The 23579-nt window shown below is 39.3% G+C and overlaps 1 protein-coding gene across 3 annotated transcripts in view; it reads right to left on the bottom strand.

Moving 5' to 3' along the window:
* Positions 1-23579, bottom strand: part of UTRN (utrophin) — a 321884-nt gene that overhangs the window by 233400 nt on the left and 64905 nt on the right. For all 3 annotated transcript variants that reach the window (XM_033143929.1, XM_033143931.1, XM_033143930.1), the window contains exons 15-23: positions 22311-22418; positions 20757-20936; positions 19592-19767; positions 18760-18883; positions 16831-16918; positions 8766-9007; positions 8457-8637; positions 4530-4675; positions 3909-4121 (exon numbers count right to left, since the gene is read on the bottom strand). In XM_033143929.1, coding sequence (XP_032999820.1) covers positions 3909-4121; positions 4530-4675; positions 8457-8637; positions 8766-9007; positions 16831-16918; positions 18760-18883; positions 19592-19767; positions 20757-20936; positions 22311-22418 — 1458 coding nt within the window. The remainder of the gene's footprint in view (positions 1-3908; positions 4122-4529; positions 4676-8456; positions 8638-8765; positions 9008-16830; positions 16919-18759; positions 18884-19591; positions 19768-20756; positions 20937-22310; positions 22419-23579) is intronic.

Genomic DNA, 23579 nt, shown 5'->3' with positions numbered 1-23579 from the left:
TCTTCTGTACCAGCATAGAACATGGGTTTGAAGGGTTTGAGGCATTTTGAAAACAGAGCAAAAAGCAACTGGCTTGTGAGATAAAGCTTAATTTCATACTGTCTGCAAAATCTGAGTTGTAAACATGGCTCCTTCTGGCATGAACATAGACTTTGCTTGCAGAAGCACAAAATTGGTAAAGATTACCTCCTCCCACTTCTGCCAGCAGGATCCTTCACTGAATCAAAAACCTTCCATTGACAGAAGGAGTCCTTTTGTTCACAGGAGGTGAAATTAGGATCCAACCCAATAATTACATTTCACTGCAACTGCCAACAGCAGCAGTAATGCACTATTAATGGAATGGTGCTTAGAGAACTACAACAAAAAAGAGAACTCACTGCCCCAAGAGCCTAACACTTCATACAAAAGATGAGCTTTGAAATTTCAGTGATATGAAAGAGGCATGGTGTCATGGTATTCTAATAAGGAGTTAAGGAGTGACAAAGTAATTTTAGTGCAGGGTGGTCGAAAACACAGCCCAAGAGCTGCATGTGGACCTTGAGGCCCTAAGCAACATTTCATGCCTCCTCTGCAGCCCTTGCACTGGCTTTTCAATGTCGGCACTGGGCTTTGGGGAAAAGGTGTGAGGACAGGGTCCTAGAGTCCTCCTTCCTCCTTCCCAAAACCTAGTTAGCCTTTTCCCAGCTTTGGGAAAGAGATGGGAAAACTCTAGGACTCTGACAGAGCCTTGTGCCTCCTTTCCCAAAGCCAGGTACTTCACCTATCCAGCTTTGGGAGGGCAGCACAGGTCTGGGGGCTGTCAAATTTTGACCTTGCCTTCCCCCTCCTACACATTGTAGCACTTTGGAGCCCATGGGTTCAATGTCAAATTGGAAATACAAGTGGGCACAAAAGGAAGCAGAGAGGTTGGTATCAAACAAAATAGAGAAGGCAGGGACTCTGACCAGAATATAGACATTTGGGTAAGTGATGCCACTGTCAATGGATATATAAGAAAAGGGAGGATAGGTTCAATATGTCTGAGACCAAACATGAGTTTAGTGAAGAACCCAAGGAGAAATGCATATGCACAAATGGGGATACAGGACTGGATAAAGGTGGAAGCTCAAAGGTGGAGAGCTGGGCAGCATCATATAGGAAATACTGAAATCCATGTGATTTGAGGTGACCACAGAAACCAAGAATGCAGGGAAACAGAAGACCAGGGGACTCCAATCATCCCTGAGGGTCTACAAGGGAGAAAGTTAAGAGAAATCAAATCCCTGAAAGAGTAGGAAAGGAATCAGTTGGGAGCATGTACAGGTTTGGGTTGTGAAGGGAATAAAGTAGAAAAGAGGATAGTCAATTGTATCAAAAGGCAACAAAGAAGTCAAGAAGGATGTGAACAGGCTAGAGAGCATTGAATTCAGCCGAGTTGGGTAGGGAATTAAATTCTGTTCTGTTTTAGATGAACTATATGATCAACTTCAGTGGTTTTAGAATAAATAATAATAATAATATACCTCTATTGTTAATGTGTAACCTGTGTACAATGAAATTAACCAAGCCTCCCCCCACCACCACACACACACTCAATCTCATTGCACTCTGTGTGCTTGTCACACAACACACCAACTCCGAAAGTCAGTTATGCTTCTCATTTTTATTCTTTGCTGATTGTGCATATATATTGCCATCTTAAAGGATACTTGTTCTAGGTATTCATCAAAGTACCTATTGTGCTCTGCATCTTGATACAGAGGGATAATTTATGTCCAGATTCTTGGCATTTTTTTTGTTCTACCTACAGCTTCTGGCATTTTTTCAGCTGACTTGAATTGCTTGTGAAGAAAAGCTTCCAAAACAGGGAGCACATACAGTAGCTCCAAGGATATTCACTACAGGCCAATAGAGACACACTCTAGCCTGTAGAACTGAGCAGTAAATATTCTTCAGCCAAAATACAATTTATATATCACCCAACATTGACAAGGCATTTTATGTGCCTAAAGCAGACATCTAAAGGCCAAGGATTTCTCATGATCCCTTTGATAATTTTCCCTCCTGACTTCTAGCTGCCACTTCTCCACTGTCATTATCCCTGTTCTCCACTATAGTGAACCCAACATTCTCCTTTAGCTCCAACAAAGTCACTATGTCCCCGTCCCCCAGCCTCCAAAAATGATTTCTTGCCCCATCTGCACCTATAAACACCATCAGATATCTATGGAGCAATTTGCCAAATTGCTCCCAAAACAATGGTGGTGCTTATGATGGGTTCCCCTACCCACAGTGGGTCACTCTGACAAGTGGGTGGTCTCCAGTCACTGTTCAAATCTTTTGATGTCATTATGATGCAGAGCTGTCAACCTTTCCCCTTTTTGTGGGAAATTCCCTTATTGTAGCATTGGGAAACAGCAGGGAGGGTTGACAGCTATGTATGATGTCAGATGACACACAACTTGAATTCAAATAGTGCTACAAAGGAAAATTCAAGCCCACCAAGTAAGCCTTGAAGTCAGCACCACTCAGCTGATTGGTGCTGACATCAAGCTCTCTTCTGGGTAGTGGTCATTTGCACTAGTGATTCTTGATGAGGTTTCAGTGGACCTGAATTCTGAGTTGATCTGTGCAGACTTTGAGCCCTACTTTTGGCAGGGGTCATCTGTGTGAAGAAGCTCTATTGAGAACTCCCTAGTGCAGCAAATTCCAGCAGGCTTGAAGTAGCATCTATTAGAACATCAAGCTCTGCTTTCAGCAAGGGTTGGCAGTGCAAGAGAGTTTTCAGTGGACAGCTCTGTTCCAATGTCATCCCAGTGGGCTCGGCTGGCTGGCAGTGACAGCCAACCTCCCTTGACAAGGAACAATCAAGAGTATGCTGGCAGACACATCTCTGTCTGCCCCACACTTGATGTCAGATATGACATGAGGAGTGGGAGAGGCGGGCATGATTTTGGGGAAGCGGCCTTGCAGACCAAACTGGGATCTGTGCCAGGCCTAATCAGGCATGTGTGCCAGAGGTTCTCCTTGTCCATCATAAAATATGCCACTTCCTTTTGCTGTCCTGACATTCCTCAATTTTTGTTTCTGGCCTCATGCAACTTGTTTTCCATCTCCCTCACCAAAACCACTATTTTCTCATATAGAAGCCTAAAGGTACTGATTTCATTCCCATCCCCCCTGACCTTTCTACTTTGTTTAATACTTCATTAGATCCTTCTTTTGATACGCATCAATTTGTATACTTTCCATATCCACTGACATCACCAACATCCACCCAGCTGACCAGGCACAAAGCTTTGGCTTTATCTGATTCCCCCCTGTCCATTGCTTTGCACATTCAGTCTGTTGCCAAGCATTGCTCTAATGAGTGAACAATGTGAAAATGCAGCCCTTCCTTTCTGGTCCATTTGTTCTTTCATTACAACAATGTGAAAATATAGCCCTTGCTCTCTGGCTCATGCTCAAATCTAGCCCACTATTCACCTCTCTTGTTAATCTGACCATATGGCACATCCGTCCTTCAGAAGACAGATTATGCTCATACCCGGTAAATATTCTGAAGAAAACAAACCAGAATAAGTTAACAAGTCAAGGTCCAGTTTTTGCAATTAACTTATAGTTAGAAACAAAAATTCTACAATTTAGCATAAACGTTAACTTTAGCATGAGTCAAGGCAAGTATTTCTTTTCCTGTTCTAAAGCCGCTAACATCTCGTGGTTTAGTTCAGAATATTGTGGGCTGAGACAACATTTCCCATAATCAAAAGGCATAAACCCTCCTGTGATCCCAGCCCTCTTCAAAGGGGACCTTCCAAAAGAGTTTGGATTCATTTTCTCCTAGATTTACTTTGATGTCCTAATTTGGTGGTATTCTGTTCTGTTAGCATGATGACTGACCCACAAAATCGTGGTCATATATTTACCTCAAATATTCTCAATTTGGAAATAATTTCTTCCAGTAGGTGAACATCTTTAGAAACCTTCGTATTTAACTTGTCCCTGTATCCCTGCAAACACTTGAATTCTTGCTTGTAGAGCTTTGATTTTTCAGAAGAAATATGCTTCTCTAAGACTTGTGTGTCGGCAGCAAGTTTATCAACCACACTTTTGTGATTTTCCAGAGTTTCACAGATAGTCTGCAGGAAAAGGTTTAAACAGAAATACATTTCACTTTTGCACATGGCAACAAATCCATGTTCTATGTAAAATATATTATCTTTAACTGTACATATTACAACACTACAAAGAAAATATAGCAATGGATGCAGCCTTTGTGTCACCCGACAATACTTTATCATGCCAAAATGGGTTTTGTGTAAATATAATTTCCAGAGCCACAAGGATTTTTTTTAATGTGAATTCATTCAGAAGTCCTGATTTTTCTGTTGATACTTTCATTCTAATTCTTCTCCGCACCCACACCCCAATGGTACACACTGATGTTAGACAGCTTAATTTAAAATGCAATGACATAAAAAAGCCAAGCTGACTATAGACAGCTGCGTCTGAGTTTAAATATGCTGAAGTGAAAAAAGTGAACATACCTTTGTCTGCTGCAAGGCTCTCTCAACTTTACTAAAGTCATTCACTGTATTCATGACAGATTGTGCCTTGCTTTCCAAATCATTCAGCTCACCCTTCAGTTTTTTCAAAGCATCCAAATAGTCCTTGGAAGGCTGGCTTTCCAATTCTACTTTCAAAATAAAAATGTAATGGATATGAATTATTATTTTTTTAGGCAGACAGGGGAATTAAACATTCAGTCAGCAGAAGCATTTCAGCTTGCCCCCCAAAATGGTATCCTCTCTCCTACCACCAAATACTGTTACTGGGGCTCTCCAAACCACAAGAGCTGATTTGTAAGGGTAAAGAGCACCTCACTAGCACACCAGAGTTGTGTTGGCTATGTTCAGGAGTAAAAGCAAGCCAAAAATCTTGGCTTAAAACACAATATTGTGTGAGAGGTGTATGTAGGTGCACACAGTCCAATTTGGTCCACTTTGCTTCTCCCTTCGTGTGACCTGGTTAAAAAAAACAACAACTCAAGAAGTGGTTGGTTTAAGATTATGTCTGAATCAGACATTGTGATTTGTTAGGACTGTGATTTGTTTCTCCCTAACAAGTCAAGATCACTAGTCAGTCTTAATAGTTTGTTTCTGACATATGAACACTAGCTCATTAGGGGGAAACAAACAACAATCCCAAAACCTGGGCGTAACACTAAACTATCATCTTCCTGGTTTAGCTGCTTGCATAAAGCGAGGCCACAGCAGGAGTGATTGGGCTGCTTGCACCAGCACATACAGTGGTGCCTCGCAAGACGAAATTAATTCGTTCCACGAGTTGTTTCGTATTGTGAAAAATTCGTCTTGCGAGGCATGGTTTCCCATAGGAATGCATTGAAATTTAATTCCCATAGGGATGCATTGAAATTTTCGTCTTGCGAAGCATGACCATAGAAAAATTCGTCTTGCAAGTCACCTAAAAAATCGCAAAACCCTTTCGTCTAGCGAGTTTTTCGTTGTGCGAGGCATTCGTCTTGCGAGGTACCACTGTACACCTTATGGTTAATCAAGTCAGATTCTTGGGTTTATTGCTACATGTGAACATGGCCACCATATCCTTTTTGCCTTATTGAAAATAAAAGTTCTCCTCTTGACTGCGTATGTGGGGTTGGCAGAGGTTCATCTAATGGAAATTATGCTGCAAAACAGGACAGAGACCCAACTCCCCTAGAAATGTTGCAAGAACACTGCCAGTTGAACATGGAAGCCACTGAACATTTGTCTGGATGTGCTACTTAAGCCACATCTATAATTACCACGAGAGTGGCTTCAGACATTGATAATCCCTTCTTTTCATGAGGGAAGGCTAACACATTTGAGGATTTTTAGTTTAGAAAAAAATGACAATTAAAGGGACACTTGATATAGGCTTATAAAAATTTCCATGTTGTGGAACAAGTGAAGAGACAGTGTTTTCATCTGTCTCTCATAGACTCAAGAGTCATCCAGTTGAATTGAAAGGAAGCAGATACAGGATATTCAAAATAACCTACTTCTCTGCACAATGCAAAGTTAATTTATGGAATTCAGTTCACTGCCACAAGGTGCTACAGCCATAGCTCAGGTGACTGGGAAATGGCTTTAGGGAAATTCACCGAGGTGTTGCACAAATGGCTATTAGTCATGATAGCTATATAGAATCTCCATGTTCAGCGGCGATAAATACTCATGAACTCTATTTGCAAAAGTGGGTTGACCCAGCAGGGCCCTTATTATTATATATCAAGCACTAAATCTTTTTGTCCTAAACCTCAATTGCCCTCCTGAATGTTTCTCTTTTATTCCATCAAATGCTGCAGGCTATAGCATTTACCTCAAGCATATTTTGACCTATATGTTCTGAACCAGGAAACTCCTACAATACTGTAAAAGCTCAGGTTATGGAGGAAATCAAAAGAAGAAAGCAAGGATATATATAATTATAAGAATCGATCACACTATCCAGCAAGTTTACTCTTTTTTGGAAATTCTGGAGAAACATGATAAAAACATCAATGTTAGGTTGAATAATGACAGTTTTCCTTTATATTAAACTACATATCTTTAAATCCCTAATTATGGAGTACAGCACTAAGGTTATGTTTTTTTTAAAAAAAAATTGTTTTTTGAAGAAGAAGAAGCTTAAGGCAGCAATTGATAAATAACTGCTTTTGTATTGTATCTCTGTGTTTGAAAACTGAAGGACAATGGTACAGCATTGCACTTCTAAACTAACACTATGTTAAATAATAATATTTATATAATTCTTTTTGCTACTGCATTTCTCAGTTGAGGTGCATCTGTTAAAAAATAACAAAAAGAACCAAATGATTATTCACCACAATATGGATGAAACTGTAATCCTTTATTGGAGACTGGGGACAGAGCATTAATAGCCTGGCAAAGGAGTTCACATACTATTCTGCCACAATAGGACCTGAGCACATTTTTCTTACAATACTATGGAATATTCATTTTTCTCCGTTACAAATAAAATCAAAAAATTAAACATCAAACTGGAACCAGTTGCCTGTGTATTAATCTGCTAAAAATTTACTTTGCACTATATGTTTGAAATCCTTAACACACCATGAAGTTCACTTTTCAAGTATGAAAGAAAACTATTAGGCCTGGTGCAGATGTTAGCATTTCCCTCTTCCATGGTTATGTGTTCAAGAGCTGTCTGCATTATGAAGAGAAAGGTGGGATAATAGATGTAAAGAATCTAAACATTTCCTTCCATTAATGGAAAGAGCTACTGTCAATGGAACTCTTCTTCGTTTACAGAATGGAGCATTTTACTTCAGATGCAAACATACAGAAATACAAAGGAGCGCAGGCAAATACTAACTGCATGGAAAAGCTAGGACCTAAAGCAACATTAAGTAGTTGTGTAAGTTTACGTGTATTGACATTTTGGTTTCATTGGAGTGTTACATTGACACATTTTAAGCGTTTATTGCTGATTTTAAGCAGTATTTTATTAAAATATGGTGTTCATTTAGTTGCCTGTAGCAAATATCTGATCTGGCAGGATATAAATTAAATTATCATAGCAGTAGTTTCACTAAAGTCTTCCTGTCCAAGGACAATGAAAAAGAAGACAGTTCCTGTGTTTTTTACATACTGGATGGCTTCATACATTATACATAAAACTAAGTGCTACTATTTCAGACAGTGCAGTGATATTTAAATGCTCTCTACATAGGGACCCCCCCCCCCCCAAATAGCATGAGACTGGTAACCTGACCTTGAAATAAATAATGCTGAAAGATAAATTTGTATCTTTAAAATGTTGTTATGTATATGCAGAAACAGCATATACATTTTTTTACATCTCCATAGGCAATTCAGTGTATTTCTGTTTTTCTCCAAACCACCTTCGGAATTACAGTGGTACCTCGGGTTACAGACGCTTCAGGTTACAGACTCCGTCAACCCAGAAATAGTACCTTGGGTTAAGAACTTTGCTTCAGGATGAGAACAGAAATGGTGCTCCAGTAGCACGGCGGCAACAGGAGGCCCCATTGGCTAAAGTGGTACCTCAGGTTAAGAACAGTTTCAGGTTAAGAACGGACCTCTAGAACAAATTAAGTTCTTAACCCGAGGTACCACTGTAGTGGCATTTATAAATGACCTGCACCCAAAAAGTAACAATCTAGGCATTGCTTTTATGAAGAAAATGATTTTGTTATATAGCAAGCAGTGGAAACAGAAATTGTGTTTATTCCTTTATGAGGAGCTACAAAATCTATGCCATGCTTCCAGCGAGACTATATAATTTATACACAGAATCTGTGGTGAACACAAAGCAGCAATTCCAAGGTTTTTGCTACAAGCAAAAAAAATAGCAATATATTGGAAGTGGGGAAATGTGTTTAAAAAAAACCAAAACAAAACACATTCACATGTTAAATAAAAACATACCTTTCTTCACTTGCTGTGACAGACCCTCCAGTTTCTGTTGAGCAGACTTGAAGCGATCATTCAAAGACTTTATGTTTTCCTCAATAAAGTCTGGAGCACCCGGCTGGGATGCAAGAACCTTGCCCTGGGTTTTCAGCTGTTCAATCCGGGGACTCAGACTTAATAGGTGAGTGTGTTCCCTCTGTGAATGTTAAGTATAAGCACACACATACAAGAATTAACATCATTTAAGCAACGACGGGTTCCTACAACTGCAGGTTCAGTTTATAATTCCATTTTGTTTATGCATCTCACAATGAAAAAGTTTACCTGGCACAACTCCTTTAGAGTTGTCAAAGGTTGCTGTTGCAATGAAGAAGCAGAGTTTTCTTTCAGCCATAATTCTTTTTCACTCAAAGTCTTATCAAGCTCACCCATTTCCCTAAAATAAATGTTTACTTCATCCTGGCATTGCACTTTTCTTGCAGCTTCCTCCAAGTGCCAGGCTGCCCTTTTCCACTCTGCCAACAGCTTCTCGAGGGCATTTGCTACATCTTCAGTAGGAAGCCCTTCTGAACAAGCAAAAGAAATAAAAACTGTTTTGATACGCAGTATTCACCAACACAACGCTACATGCTTCTCTTATAAGCTTACTTAGTTCAGGCTCAATAGTAATAATGGTTTCCTTGTCAATCACTTGCAAGCTGTAACGTACAGAATGATTTAAGTTCACCCGCATTCCATGTTTTTTTTAAAATAAAAATTAAAAAATTGCTCTTTTTACAACCATCACCTGACTTTCAGTTTCATTTTAATTGCACAAATCTTCCCCAGCTATCTAGTGAAAAGAAGCATCTTACTAGGAATTCAGCGGTTCATAACTGTGCCTTTTCATGGTAACAGGCATATATTGGTAGGCTAGACAAGAGAGGCAGAGCAGAATCCAAATACAGACGTATGACTTCCGGTGGAGCTGCGGCCATCGTAGGATCGTGGAATATCCCCTCTGGGAGTTCCAAGCGTACCTGGGGGAAAAGGGGTCGCGCAAAGGCTAAGCGGACCCGGTCACTTCAAGGGGGGTTACCTTGAAGATCAGTGTACCCGGCAGCGTCACTAGCTGCGCCCCTGAACCCGAGGTTTGAGAGCAGACGTCGGGAGAAGGGCGAAAAGCGGACGCAAGACGGGGACATCGCTCCCCCCCAGCGGCGCTAAGCCTCGAGATCCAGATGAAAGCAGCCCACTTCCAAAACAAAAGAAAGAAGACAAAAGAAGATCGGGGCAACGAAAGAGATCGCAGTTGCTCTTAATTTAAGAACGGTTAAACATGTAATTTGGAAGAGAGTAAGAGACGCAAAAAGGGAGTCCGTCTCTTCTCTGGCGTGAAAATGGCGCTGGGCATGACTGTGCAAGACGTCTAGAAGATAACGTTCCTGCAAAGTGAGTAACTTTTCTTTTCTTTTGACTGATCGTCCGGGAAGCCTGAAGACCGGGCTGATCAGAACATTATTATAAAATAAGATCGGAAAGAGCAGAGTATCGCAGAAACCAAAAAGGTCCCGTGAGGGGGGGAAAGTAAGAAAGAGAAAGAGACCTTAAGATCGGTTTGTCGCTGGGACGCGGTCGCGACACGGCTGAACAAAAGGACAAAGGGGGAGACGCTGTGGTATGGCTGGAGAAAAGCTACCTTTGATCCTGGGAAAGCTCTGCGGCGCTTTTTAAAGTATATTTCAAGAAGTGTTGTATCCCTGGAGAAGATCACCCCCCCCCTCCAGCACGTAGAAGAATAACCGGCGGACGACGAGAGGAAACAAAGGGCTTTTGAGCCTGTGGATTATAACTTTATTCTTGGCTTCACTTAAAACGGAGGGGTAACGACCTCTCGGATTACAAACATCGTTTGACCTGACGCTGGGAATTAATACCGCCTTAGCTTATTTTGGAACATTACAAGGGAAGCAGAGAAATAGCCGCCGGACCGAGCTGTTGGGGGAATTTTTAAGGAGGGAGGGAGAGGGGCTTTATTTTGCAGGTTCGACTTTCGTCTTTTGTGGACTGTCTTTGCATTCCGATGACTGACTTAAAGAGACACTAGGGGAATTGCTGTCTTTGGTAGGTTATAAAGTAGCGGGAGAGGAGAAGAGACTGAAACAAAGAAACTGAAAGTATCCTTAAGACTCTGGTGAACAAAGAAATCGAAAGTAAAGTAAAAGGACTGTTGATCTGAGCATAGACGCTGTCCAATAACTATCTATCTGGCGCCACCTTCAGGTTTAAGTGAGACTGCAGGATTGATTGTAAAGCGAATGAGATTGGAGCCCCCTGGTGGTGGAAAATAATTATTGTATATTAGGTTTGGAATTAAAATAGGAATTGGATATTGTAATAAGATGAAAGGGATTAAGGGGAGTGCAACGCCAGGTGATAGAAGATCCTCAAAGCAGGAGGAAGGAAAGGAGTGGGAAGGTTTATTGGCAGAAATTAAAAAAGAGATAAGGCAGAGTGAGCAGAATATTGAGAAAAAAATTGTAGATCTGAAGGAATCTATGGATGAGAAATTTGAGAAAGTAGTGGGAGAGCTAACAGAACAGTTAAAAGAGCTGTCCAGTAAATCCAAGACGATAGAAAATTCAGTGAAGAAAGTCCAGAAAGAAGTTAAACAATCAAAAAAAGACACAGAAAAAGTAAAAGAAGAGATTGGAGACCTAAATAGGGCCCAGGAAGAGATGTTGGACAATATTGCTCTGTTAGAACTGAGGCAGAAACAGCTTAATCTCAAATTTCGTGGGATTCCGGTGGAAGCCAATGAAAATATTAGACAAAAATTAGTGGTTGAATTGGCCAGATGGCTAGACACCAAACAGGAAATTATAGAATATTCAATCCTGAATGCCTTCAGAATAGGTGTGAAGTCGGCAAAAGCAAGAGCGAAAAAATTACCAGGTGACTGCCTAGTAATGTTCAACTCGATGGACATTAGGAACGAAATATTGAAATTAAGCCACTCGCAGAAGTTGATAGTAGGGGGAAGGGAAATCATCATTTACAAAGAAATCCCAACAAGATTTTTAAACAAGAGGCAACCGTACCACGAGCTGGCAGGTATTTTAAGAAGAAAAGGGATAAGCTTTAGATGGGAATTTCCTGAAGGATTAACCTTTTACTTCAAAAGCAAGAGATATAAGATTAAGAGTGAGCAAGAATTAAAGAAATTCACCAGAAGATACCCAAAAGAGTTGGGACTGGAGGAGGATAAGAAGGGAAAGAGGAAGAGAGAAATAGTAGAGGGCGAGACGGATGTAGGAGCAGTAGGAGGAGCAGAAGAAGAGGGCGAAGTAGAAGAAGGAGAAGGAGAAAGAAGTGGACAGGAAAGTGAAGAAGAAGGAGAAGAGGAAGAGGAAGAAGAAGAGAAGAAAGAAAAGGAAGACAGCGCAAATACCTAGAAGAATTTGATAAGAAAGTTGTAAGATCATAAATTCGGAAAGTAGACATGATTTTAAAGGTCCAATCGTGGAATATAAATGGTTTAAATAATAAATGTAAAAGAAATAAAGTTGAACATGTTTTGAACAAAAAGAAATTAGATGTCATATGTTTGCAGGAAACCCACATCGCCAAAAAACATAGGAAAATATTAATAAACAAAAGACTGGGTCTGGATTTTGCGACAACGGATGAAAAGAAAAAGCGTGGGGTGGTTTTTTATGTAAAACACAAGTTGGAACCCAAATTATTATATAAAGATGAGGAGGGGAGAGTGATAATTGTACAAATCAAATGGCAGGGTGAGAAACTGTTGCTGGTAGGAATATACGCCCCAAATAACAAGAAAGCCAAGTTCTACAAAAAACTTGAGGAAACCTTATTCGAATATGCTGATCAAAAGCAAATTTTAATGGGAGATCTAAACGGAGTGGTAACTCCAGCAATAGATAGATCATCTAGAAGCACGGGTTCCGAAGGGAAATTACCAAAGTCTTTTTTCACTTTGACAGAAAACTTAAACTTAATAGATATATGGAGATCCAAACACCCAACAACGAAACAGTACACGCACTTCTCAGAGCCCAATCAAAGCTCAGGAAGAATAGACTATATTTGGGCCACCAAGGGGGTAGTGTCAAGAGTCAATAAAATAGAGATCCAGCCAAGAACCTTATCGGATCATAATGCCATTTATATGGAACTAAAAGGAGAAGGTGCCAAGAGTAGGTGGAGGATGAATGAGAGTATATTTAATGACGAAAAAGTGGTTGAAAAAGCAAAGAAAGCAGTGAATGGATATTTTGCATTGAACACAAACAAAGAAACAGATTTAAATATAATTTGGGATGCCGGTAAGGCGGTGATGAGGGGCTTTATGATTTCACAAGATATTGGCATAAGAAGAGCAAGAGAAAAAAAGAAGGAAGAAATATTGAAGGCATTGGAAGACAAAGAAAAGCAACTAATTCGGAAACCGAAAAATCAAGAACTGAAGCAGAGTATTAAGTTGCTAAAAAACCAATTCGAATCGATGATTAATCAAGAAATTGAGTGGAAGTTAAAATGGTTAAGACAAAAAAATTTTGAATACGCAAATAAGACAGGGAAATTATTGGCATGGCAATTGAAAAGAAGACAAGAACAAGGCATAATAAATAAAATTAGAAAGAATGAAGTAATGATAGATAATCCAAAGGAAATTAGAAATGTATTCCAAGATTTCTATAAGAATCTATATCAGAAAGAGCAGGAGGAAGATGAAGAAATAGATCTTTACCTAGAGAAAAATAAACCAACGAAAATCTCAAAGGAAGATCAAGAACAGTTAAACATTCCAATATCGGAAGAGGAGCTCAAAAGCGCTATACAGAAATTAAAAGGGGGGAAAGCCCCGGGCCCTGACGGCTTATCGGCTAGGTTTTATAAGGACTTGGCACCACAATTAGTTCCAAAGATGTTAGAACTGATGAACAGGATTCTAACCAATGGGAGAATACCAGATTCATGGAAAGAGGCTTTTATTACAGTAATCCCCAAACAAGGTACAGATCTAACGAATGTAAAAAACTACCGACCGATTTCCCTATTGAACCTGGATTATAAATTATTTACGAACATATTGGCTGATAGACTCAAAAAGGTTATGAACAAAGTAATTCACAGAGACCAAAATGGGTTCCTACCAGGTCGCCAAATGAAAAATAATATAAGAACAGTTGTGGACCTGATAGAATATTTGGATTTGAAAATCGATAGAAAGGCAGCCCTAATTTTTATTGACGCCGAAAAAGCTTTCGATAACGTATCATGGGAATTTTTGTTGAAGGTATTGGAAAAGATGGAGGTGGGAGAAAATTTTTTAAAGGGAATTTCGGCTATTTATAAAGAACAAACAGCGAAATTAGTGGTAAATGGAATACTATCAGACAAAATCAGAATTACAAAAGGCACAAGGCAGGGTTGCCCGATATCGCCACTTCTTTTTATTATGGTTTTGGAAATCCTGACAAACAAATTAAGAGATACAAAAGAGGTAAAAGGAGTGAAGGTCGGTAGGAGGGAATTTAAAGTTAAGGCATTTGCGGATGATCTGGTTATGACTTTGGAAGATCCATTACAAAGTATGGGGAAAATGCTGGAAGTGATAGAGGAGTTTGGTAAACTGGCAGGTTTAAAGATAAACAAGGAAAAGACAAAAATGTTGGTTAAGAACCTGGATAAGAATGAAATCGAAGAAATACAAAAAGAATATGGTATTATGATGGCAAAAAAGGTCAAGTATTTGGGAATTTGGTTGTCACCAAAAAATATAAATTTATTCGGGGATAATTATGAACCAATCTGGAAAGAAATTAAGAAGGATTTAGAAATTTGGAACAAATTGAATTTATCTCTGTGGGGTAGAATAGCATGTATAAAAATGAATGTAATACCGAGAATTCTGTTTCTTTACCAAATGTTGCCGGTAATTAAGGGAACGAGCCAGCTAAAAGAGTGGCAAAAAAATCTGACTAAATTTATCTGGCAGGGTAAACACCCGAGAATCAAGCATAAATTATTGATAGACAAAAAAGAAAGAGGGGGGTTTGGAATGCCGGATATTAAAATTTATTATGAAGCATCTTGTTTAGTCTGGCTGAGAGAGTGGATAGTGCTGGAAGATAAGGAGTTGCTGGACCTGGAGGGCTTTAATAACAGATACGGTTGGCACTCCTATCTCTGGCAAGACAAAGTGAAGGTCCACAAAGAATTTTTAACACATATATTTAGGAGACCATTATATGAGGTATGGCAAAGGTACAAGGACTTATTAGAAAGAAAGACACCCAGGTGGCTCTCACCTACAGAGATAATAACGATAAAAAAGATCTATACAGAAAATGAAAAATGGATAACATATCAAGACCTCTTAATTGAATCAGAAAAAGGTTGGAAAATCAAACCTTATGATCAGGTGGCGGAAAGGTTGACAGGGTGGATCCAATATCACCAGGTGTACAACTTATTTAATGAGGATAAAAGAAAATACAACTTTGATAAGAAAAAATCAAAATTTCAAGAAGAAATATTAGAAGGAAAGGAGAAATTACTATCTAAAATGTATAATTATTTATTAGAGTGGTTCACAAAAGATGAAGAAATTAAAGAAGTAATGATAAAGTGGGCTATAGATATAGGTCATAATATTCAATTTGAAATGTGGGAGAAATTATGGTGTGAACACTTAAAATTCACTGCTTGTATAACTTTGAAGGAGAACATCATGAAAATGATGTATCGCTGGTATCTCACGCCGGTAAGACTAGCAAAAATGTATAGAAACTACGATAAGAAATGCTGGAAATGTGAGGCGAAGGACGGTGATTTCTACCACATGTGGTGGACATGTGATAAAATCAAGCAGTACTGGGAAGTAATTTACAACGAATTAAAGAAAATACTTAAATATACATTTCCGAAAAAACCGGAAGCTTTCCTAATCGGTTTAGTTGGAAAAGAGATAAAAAAGAAGGACCAAAGGTTTTTCCTTTATGCAACTACAGCAGCAAGGATACTTTTGGCGCAGCATTGGAAATCAAAAGATTTACCTTCGGTGGGAGATTGGAAACTAAAGTTATGGGAATATTCAGAATTGGCCAAGTTAACTGGGAGAGTAAGAGATCAAAGAGACCAAAGGTTTCAATTGGAGTGGGGTAAATTTTTAGATTATATGAAAGATTGTAAAAATTAGTAGCACTTTCGGGAGTCGGCGGAATTCTTGCACTAGGATGATATGTTAAGGCAAAGTGAGGAAAATAAGTTTGTAAAATGAATGGAAATAAGAAAAAGCGAGAAAGTAGTGAGAAGTTAGAAAACCAGAGAAGAGAAGGAGGGAAGTCAGAAAACTCGACGGAGTTTTATGTAATATTGTAAAATACTGTATGTTCAACTTGTTTGTATTTTTATCTGCTGAAAAATAAAAATATTTATGAAAAAAAAAAAAGAATCCAAATACAGACGTAATTAACATATGATGAACCTGTTCAAGTATAGGTGCCTGCAGAATCTCCTCTTGTGTGTCAGCCCTGGCATAAGTAAGCTGCTCTGGGTACCTTAAGAGTACCTTGCTCTGAGCACATGGGTGGATGAGCATGGGATAAGTCCAATATATGAACATGCCAGGAAGCAAAAGGGATGTAATATAAATATGTTCTTCTCCTGTCCCCTCCACAGGAGATTTGAAGTGTGATATCATCATCATCATCATCATTCTCCACCCATCTGGCTGGGTTTCCCCAGCCACTATGGGCGGCTTACAGCATACATAAAACATAGTAAAATATCAAACATTTAAAAACTTCCCGATACAGGGCTGCCTTCAGATGTCTTCTAAAAGTTATGTAGTTCTTTATCTCCTTGACATCTGAAGGGAGGGCGCCATTACCGAGAAATGGGCCTTTTCAGTGGCAGTTCCCTGCTTGTGGAATGCTCTCCCCAGAGACGGCTCACCTAATACTACCTTTGCCTAGTTTTAAGCACCGGGCAATTTTTTTTTTCTTTTTTACCTGGGCTTTTGGCCCTTAATCTGAATGATTTTTAAAGTATTTCTGGCCTCTTTTGGTGGGGCAGGATTTGCTAGGCCTGTCTTTTATTTGTATAGATGTCATTTCCATGAGTAAAGTGACTTAACAATAGAAATTGTCTAGATTTAAGGTGGACTATAATCAAGTTATCTTAATAAGAAATCAATGATTTCAACTCACTAACACCAGAATGTCTTTTGAGGTCTTGCAGCTTTCAGTGAAGGAGAAACTGGTGCTGCCATAAATTTCAGTTATTGTAGTTCTGGTGTTATTTGTTTCTTCTGGAAACTGCATTACTGGCTGTTGTCAAAACTTGGAAAGTACTTGCATCATGCTATTATTATGATTACCTTTTCTCATTTGGTCCATCAGATTTTCTCCAACCTGGTTCAGTTCATTCAATGTTCTCTTTTTTTCAGTCCTTTCTTTTTCTATTGCCTGTTAATAATAATAATAAAACAAAAACATTTCAACACTGAAAGTGAAAACCTATCTGTTAAAAAAGTAACTGGTTTGGCCCCATAAATTGCCTGGATATGAGTCCACCTAGGAGCCTTCTGTGAGCTCCTAATCCAGTCTTCAAAAGGGTGGAAAGTAAGAGTAAAGCTAATGGGAACCCTGACCATTAGGTCCAGTCGCAGATGACTCTGGGGTTGCGGCACTCATCTCGTTTTACTGGCCGAGGAAGCTGGCATTTGTCCACAGACAGCTTCCGGATCATGTGGCCAGCATGACTAAGCCGCTTCTGGAGAACCAGAGCAGTGCACGGAAACGCCATTTACCTTCCTGCCAGAGCGGTACCTATTTATCTACTTGCACTCTGACGTGCTTTTGAACTGCTAGGTTGGCAGGAGCAGGGACCGAGCAACGGCACCTCACCCCATCATGGGGATTCGAACTGACGACCTTCTGATCAGCAAGCCCTAGGCTCTGTGGTTTAGATCACAGTGCCGCCCGCATCCCTTTTAGTAGAATAACAAATTAATGCTGTAGTTCTATGCATAATTACCTGCAAGTAAGTATAATTCAACAGATACTTATTTATGATTAGGCACGTATAGAACACATTCAATGGGATGAGAATGCTTTAAAGTCAATAGTAACCTATTTTGAAATATTTTCCATGAACATATAAACATAACTATAAATAAATTAGAATGTTTAGGCATTATAGCTCTCCAAAATCCTCACATCTTTTCTGGTATCCTCTTGGGCCTTTTGTCTTCATCCCCATTCTTTATTTATCACTTTCTACACTTTATGTCCTCCGGATTAGATTTTCAAAGAAAACTTCTCTGTCTCATTGGACCCATGCTGACATACAGAGGAATCATGCTGGCACAGGCTTTAGATCAAATCTTTGCAAAGTAACATGATACAGAACACGGACTGAAAGCTCTTCCGGTTCATGGAAAAAAGGTACATTAAGAAAGGCAAGTATCCAATCCACTAGCTGTGCCTTCTGAATAATGCTGAACATAATAAAAATTGCTGCAACAAGTAACTTGACACTTCTCTGGCAGCATTCTAGTATGTAGCCTTTTACAAGGACATCTGTTATATTAAACTATAGAATTTAACAATGATAAGAGACATAAAGTTTTATCAAGATTAAAGCAAACCAAAAAATATTTTTAAATTCTCAGGCACAATGCATTACAAGGCTTAAGGGGGGGGAGAGAAACTCCCCATGAGTCATACAATTTTATTCTGTCTGACAATGTGTAAAATCTATTTCATATGGGATGTACTTTCAGGTTTCTCTGTGGTGTTGTAATTAATTAAGCTATTTAAAGTTAACCTACACAGGCATTAACAAAACTCCAATTATCTAAGCCACAGAAGACATAGATCTCTGCTCTCCACAGGGTATGTAGAAAGGTTATTAGATGCCTCTTTGGGCTGAAATCAAGACTTTGCCATGGTTTCCATATTTACAGAAATATCAGGGGTTCATTTCTAAGAATAAATTGTCTTTAAAATGTGCTACAACTCACAACGTGCAGCTTCCTCTTCTAAAACGAAAATGGAAAATAGTATGAGGAGGGGAAAGGGAAATGAAATGCCCATTAAACTTCTAAGGATGTCCTGCCACAACTACAACAGTATTGTTTATAACCAGTATAGAGGAGTGAACCTTGGCCAAACTCTAAAGATTTTTAATAATGGAACTTAATCCACAGGAAGCTACCAGATCAGACTCTACCCCCAACTGACAGAAAGCTTAAGCTGACAAAATAACCTTTTCAGTGAAAATGCCTCCCCGTTTCTCACTTTACCTTCAGTTTCTCTTTCATGTCTGAAGTCTCTCTCATCTTCCAGTACTCTTTGATCTCTATGGCCTGAATGGCAGCTTTTGATTTCAAAATCCAGTTCAACAGCTCAGCAATTTCAGAATAAAGCCTAGTAGTAAGAGATTGAAAAATATTTTCTTATATTTCTTCTCCATTCAGTCATCATCTTTTTTTTTTCTTAAAATGCAACCGTCAGTCTACCCTGAAGTAACATGTTCATGCACATAAAATGTTTTCTAGTGTAGTCTTGAATGCTTGAAGAATCCTCAGCAAATATTTTACCAGATCAGCAATAAGGCACTTGCCTGGCTTCCTGTGGCAAACTGTAGTGTTCTCTAAGGAAAGAGGGGCAAAATAACTGTTGGTTCATGCACTCTGTATCACCTCTCCCTAGAGTCAGACAGGCCTAGAGAGGGCAGATGCAACAACTGCTACGATGACTTGCTGCGTTTCCCTGACCTAGAGCTAAACAGTGGGCTGTGAATGGTTGCCGCACCTGCTCTCAGCAGAAGAAAACAGCTGCAGCACTTTGAGACCAAAAGGAGCCACACACAGGGCAGCAGTGGAGAAGAGTGGTGGGGAACAACAAACATTTACATGCGCTAAGCAGCCTACCCACCCAAATACCCATCCTTCTATCCTTATTTGCAAGACTGCAAATAATTTTTCTCACACAGTTCTAAATAGGACAAAAAAATAACCACAGACAACAGCAGTATTTTACAACGCTGCAATTTTTTACCATGCACTGTGTGAAAATGAGGCAACTCATTGTCTCTTGACTGAGAAAACACAACTACAATGAAAAGAATCTCACTTTTTCTTTGCTTCAGAATCAAGGCAGGCTTGTCTTTTCTTTGGTGGATGTAGAGGTGGGGCAAATTCTTCCTCTTTGGGATGTTTAGCTGTTCTTTGCTCTTTGAAAAGGACGGTTTCTGTGATTACTTTCTGTGAAATCTGGGCCGGCTCAGCATTTGCAACTGCCTGAGTAACCTTAAGGGGTAAATTGAACAGGACATCAATGTTAATAAAACGAAATTATACAATGTGCCATCTTTGTACAAGATATAAATACAGCTAAATATAACATTAACACTCATCACTTTAGATATGATCCAGATGAAGTTAAGTGGTTTTAGACCAATTAATTTCACGGAGAACATTAAGCATGTGATTTACTGCCTTCCACTGGTTTTGAAGGAACTTAAACTGCAGCTTCATTTGTTTTTTTATCCTGGCTCTCCCCTCTGAAGAGCTCAGAGTTTGATAAATGGTCACACATCAGCCTTTTATCCTTATACAAACATGAGGTTAGTTAGCCTGAGAGATGGTAACTGGGTCAAGGTCACTCTGTCACTGTCCAGCCCATCACTGACTCCATACATTGGTCCAGAATCATCTTTATAAGCCAAGATGCAAACAAGCTTCATGCAGCCGCATGTAGCCACTTGACTCCTCTCTTTGCTTGCAAACAAACCAATAAGTCTAGTTTAACCTTAGCTTCCAATTATGTCCAAACTGGAAAACTATGGTTAATAGCGTCCAAAAAGCTAGGAGACAAAGCAATTGACAATTAAACTTTGCAATTAAACTTTGCTTAAGTGCAGTAGCTGTAAGGTTTGCTCAATCTGTTTATTAAACTGAGATATGATCATCTTGCTTGTGATTTTTTAAAGGATGATGTTTCTGGGAAACTTCATAGTCTGTTTTGCATAGTACTATTTTGAATTACTCAGCCAACTCACTATTCAACTTGTCTCTAAATTCAAGCGCAGATTAGAACTAGACTTTCAGATTTTCTAATCAGATTAGAAATCAAGCCTGATAAGGACCGATTTACTCCCCCCCCCTTTTTTATTTTAAACACCTTTAAGAAAAGACCTTCAGGCTTCTTTATTAGTTTTTATTTTTATAGGTCAACATTCATATATTAGTGAAAGACATTTGGAAGGTGTAAAGGGATAGTAAGATTTTTATGGTACCCGAGTGGAGTAATCCTCAAGTTTCTGAACTAAATTGTCCCACTTCTGTGTAAGTTCTTCCAGATCGCTGTCAATTCTCTTCAGTGCCTTCTTGTTGTTGAGAAGTTGTGCCACATCTTGGGATATCTCATTCAGCTGTTCTAATGTTCGACGCTTCATTTCCATATCTTCTTTGAGAATCTGACATTGTGAAACAAGAGCAGCCATTCCCTTTTAAATGCACAATTCTGCTCAAATTTCCAGGCTAATAAAGTATATTCTTAGAAAATAAAATTATGACCATGTCCATAATAGTTTTGTTGGTAGTTTTTTTTAATACATATGCTAAAATACTATGCCTGTTCAGGTAATCAGTACAGTGGAACCTCAGGTTGCATACGTAATCCGTGATGGAGGCACATCCGCAACCCACAGCGTACGCATCCTGAAGCGCTGCGTCTGCGTGATTTGGCACTTCTGTGCATGTGCAAGCGGCAAAACCCGGAAGTAACCCATTCTGGTACTACCAGGGTTTCCCATGGTCCACAACCCAAAAACACGTAACCTGAAGTTTCCGTAACATGAGGTATGACTGTATATGTACCATCTCTGTGAAAAAGCCAGCTAGCCACGCCCACCTCTGCCAAATTATGACTAGTAACACAGAATCATAGAACTGTAGAGGTGGAAGGGACTACATGGGTCATCTAGTCCAAAAATGCAGGAATCTCAACTAAAGCATCCATGACAGATGGTCATCCAACCTCTGCTTTGAAACCTCCAATGAAGGAGAATCCACAAACTCCCAAGAGAGTCAGGATTACCTGAAGGGGGTGCTGTTTCGCCATGCTTTCGAACTGCTAGCTGGGCAGGAGCTGGGACCGGAACAAAGGGAGCTCATCCCGTTATGGGGATCAGAAAGCCCTAAGCTCTGTGGTTCAAACCACAGTGCCACCCAGAACTTTAGAACCAGTTTAAAACATTTTCTATTTGCCCAGGCATTTTAAGTTATGTTACTTTTAGCTGGTTGAGTGCTTTTATGCCTCTTAATTTTATTAAATTGCTGGTTCTGTTATGTAATGTAAATAATGGAAGTTATATTTTTAAATATCTTTGCAAATTTCCATCATTCACCTGGACACTATAATTCAGGTGTTCTAGCATCTGATGCTTCATTCTCATATCTCCTTTGAGAATCTGATGGTGAAACAACAGTATCCACATGAATTTGTCTTGGACTACTGCCTTCATACTTGCTTTTCAATAAGTGCCACTTTCAATTTGTACACTCTCTAGCACATTTGCATGAATTGAACAGTCACATGCTTTTCACAAATTAGCCTGTTGTGATTTTCACACTGCATTCTTCAGCTATGAGTTAAACCCACAAGTATTAACCTATGTCTTTGGAAAGTAATTTGAAAACTTGGTAGACCATGAAATTAGCACTAGGATGAAACAAGGATGATACTCCAGCACTGCAGAGAAAATGCCAGATTGACAATAGGGAGTAGAACAGGATGAAACATTTAGGGTTGTGATGCTATTTTCAAATGCAAACCAAGTAATACTCACTGCCAGCCTTCGAACATTCACACCAAGCTCTTTTTGATCTTTGAAGTTGCTTGTCTGCACTTGGTTTAAATTCTCTTCTTTCTCAATTAGCCAGGCTTTCAACAAACACTGCACAAGAGACAACACCAAGAGAATATTTACACAATTCTCCTGCATTTTATTTTTATTTATTAAATTTGTATACCACCCTTCATCCATAGATCTCAGGGCAATTCACCACATAAAAATACAATATAAAAACACAAAATACATGATGAAAACAATAACAAAAGGGAAAAAAACCAATAACCCCCTCTCCCTCCGACAAACACATTTAAAAGGGGTGTAAGATATTTCAGATGTTAAAGGCCTGGCTGAAGAAGAACTTTTTTGCCAGGTGTCTAAAGGTGTATAATGAAGGTGCCAGCCAAACCTCCCTGGGGAGAGCATTTCAACATCCTAAGGAAAAGTGGAACATTCCGGGATCAAATCAGAAACCGGGACAGCGTCTCTAAATCAAGGACATCCCTGGGAAATAGGGAGGGTCTGGAGGGTCTATCGGACTTATAAATATGAACAATTGAGCTTTGCTAACAGCTGCCAAAATACATTTCCTTTTTTAAAATAAAAAAACCCCAGAAAGGCTATAATTATCACTGAGTAAATAAGTTAAGTGGCAGTGTTTGAAGATAATTTTCCCCGAATGATTTAGCATTTGCTGACGTTACAATCTGCCTCCCCAAAAACATCAAGGCCACTGTACATCCTAAGGTATCTCTTTGCTGTTCATCCATTCAACTAGAAAACCTCAGCCAATGAGTTGTTTCAATTATTTTTTCACCCCTAACAAATCATTTTAAAAGATCTACACAACACTGTTGGTGCGTGCGTACAGTGAAGCAATTTACCTGCATGTTGTTGTTTTTAGAAATAGCTTGCATAAACTGGAGAAGCTGGTAATTAAGGGGATTTTGAAGTGCAAATGCTGCCCAAGGCTCTTTGGGGAAATAACAGGGCAGAAATGTAATGAAAGAAACAGGACTCAAGATAAGACTATGCAGACAAAGGCAATCTGAGTTAACCAGAGGTGATGGTGTCACTAATGGTGTCCCCTGACCTTTAATTTTCTTCTATACAAGTGAAGGATTTGTGTTCATTTCTGTTGGGACTTAGAATACTGCTCTTGTGGATACTATAATGGCAAGGGCAAAACCTGCCCTCTGCAACCAACACCGATTCACCCAGTCCTCTACGATTGGTAATACACACACTAGCCTTTGAAATCTGTAA

Source organism: Lacerta agilis, chromosome 3 (genome assembly GCF_009819535.1).
Source record: "Lacerta agilis isolate rLacAgi1 chromosome 3, rLacAgi1.pri, whole genome shotgun sequence".
Lineage (NCBI taxonomy): Eukaryota > Metazoa > Chordata > Lepidosauria > Squamata > Lacertidae > Lacerta > Lacerta agilis.
This window is presented reverse-complemented; position numbering and strand designations above follow the sequence as displayed.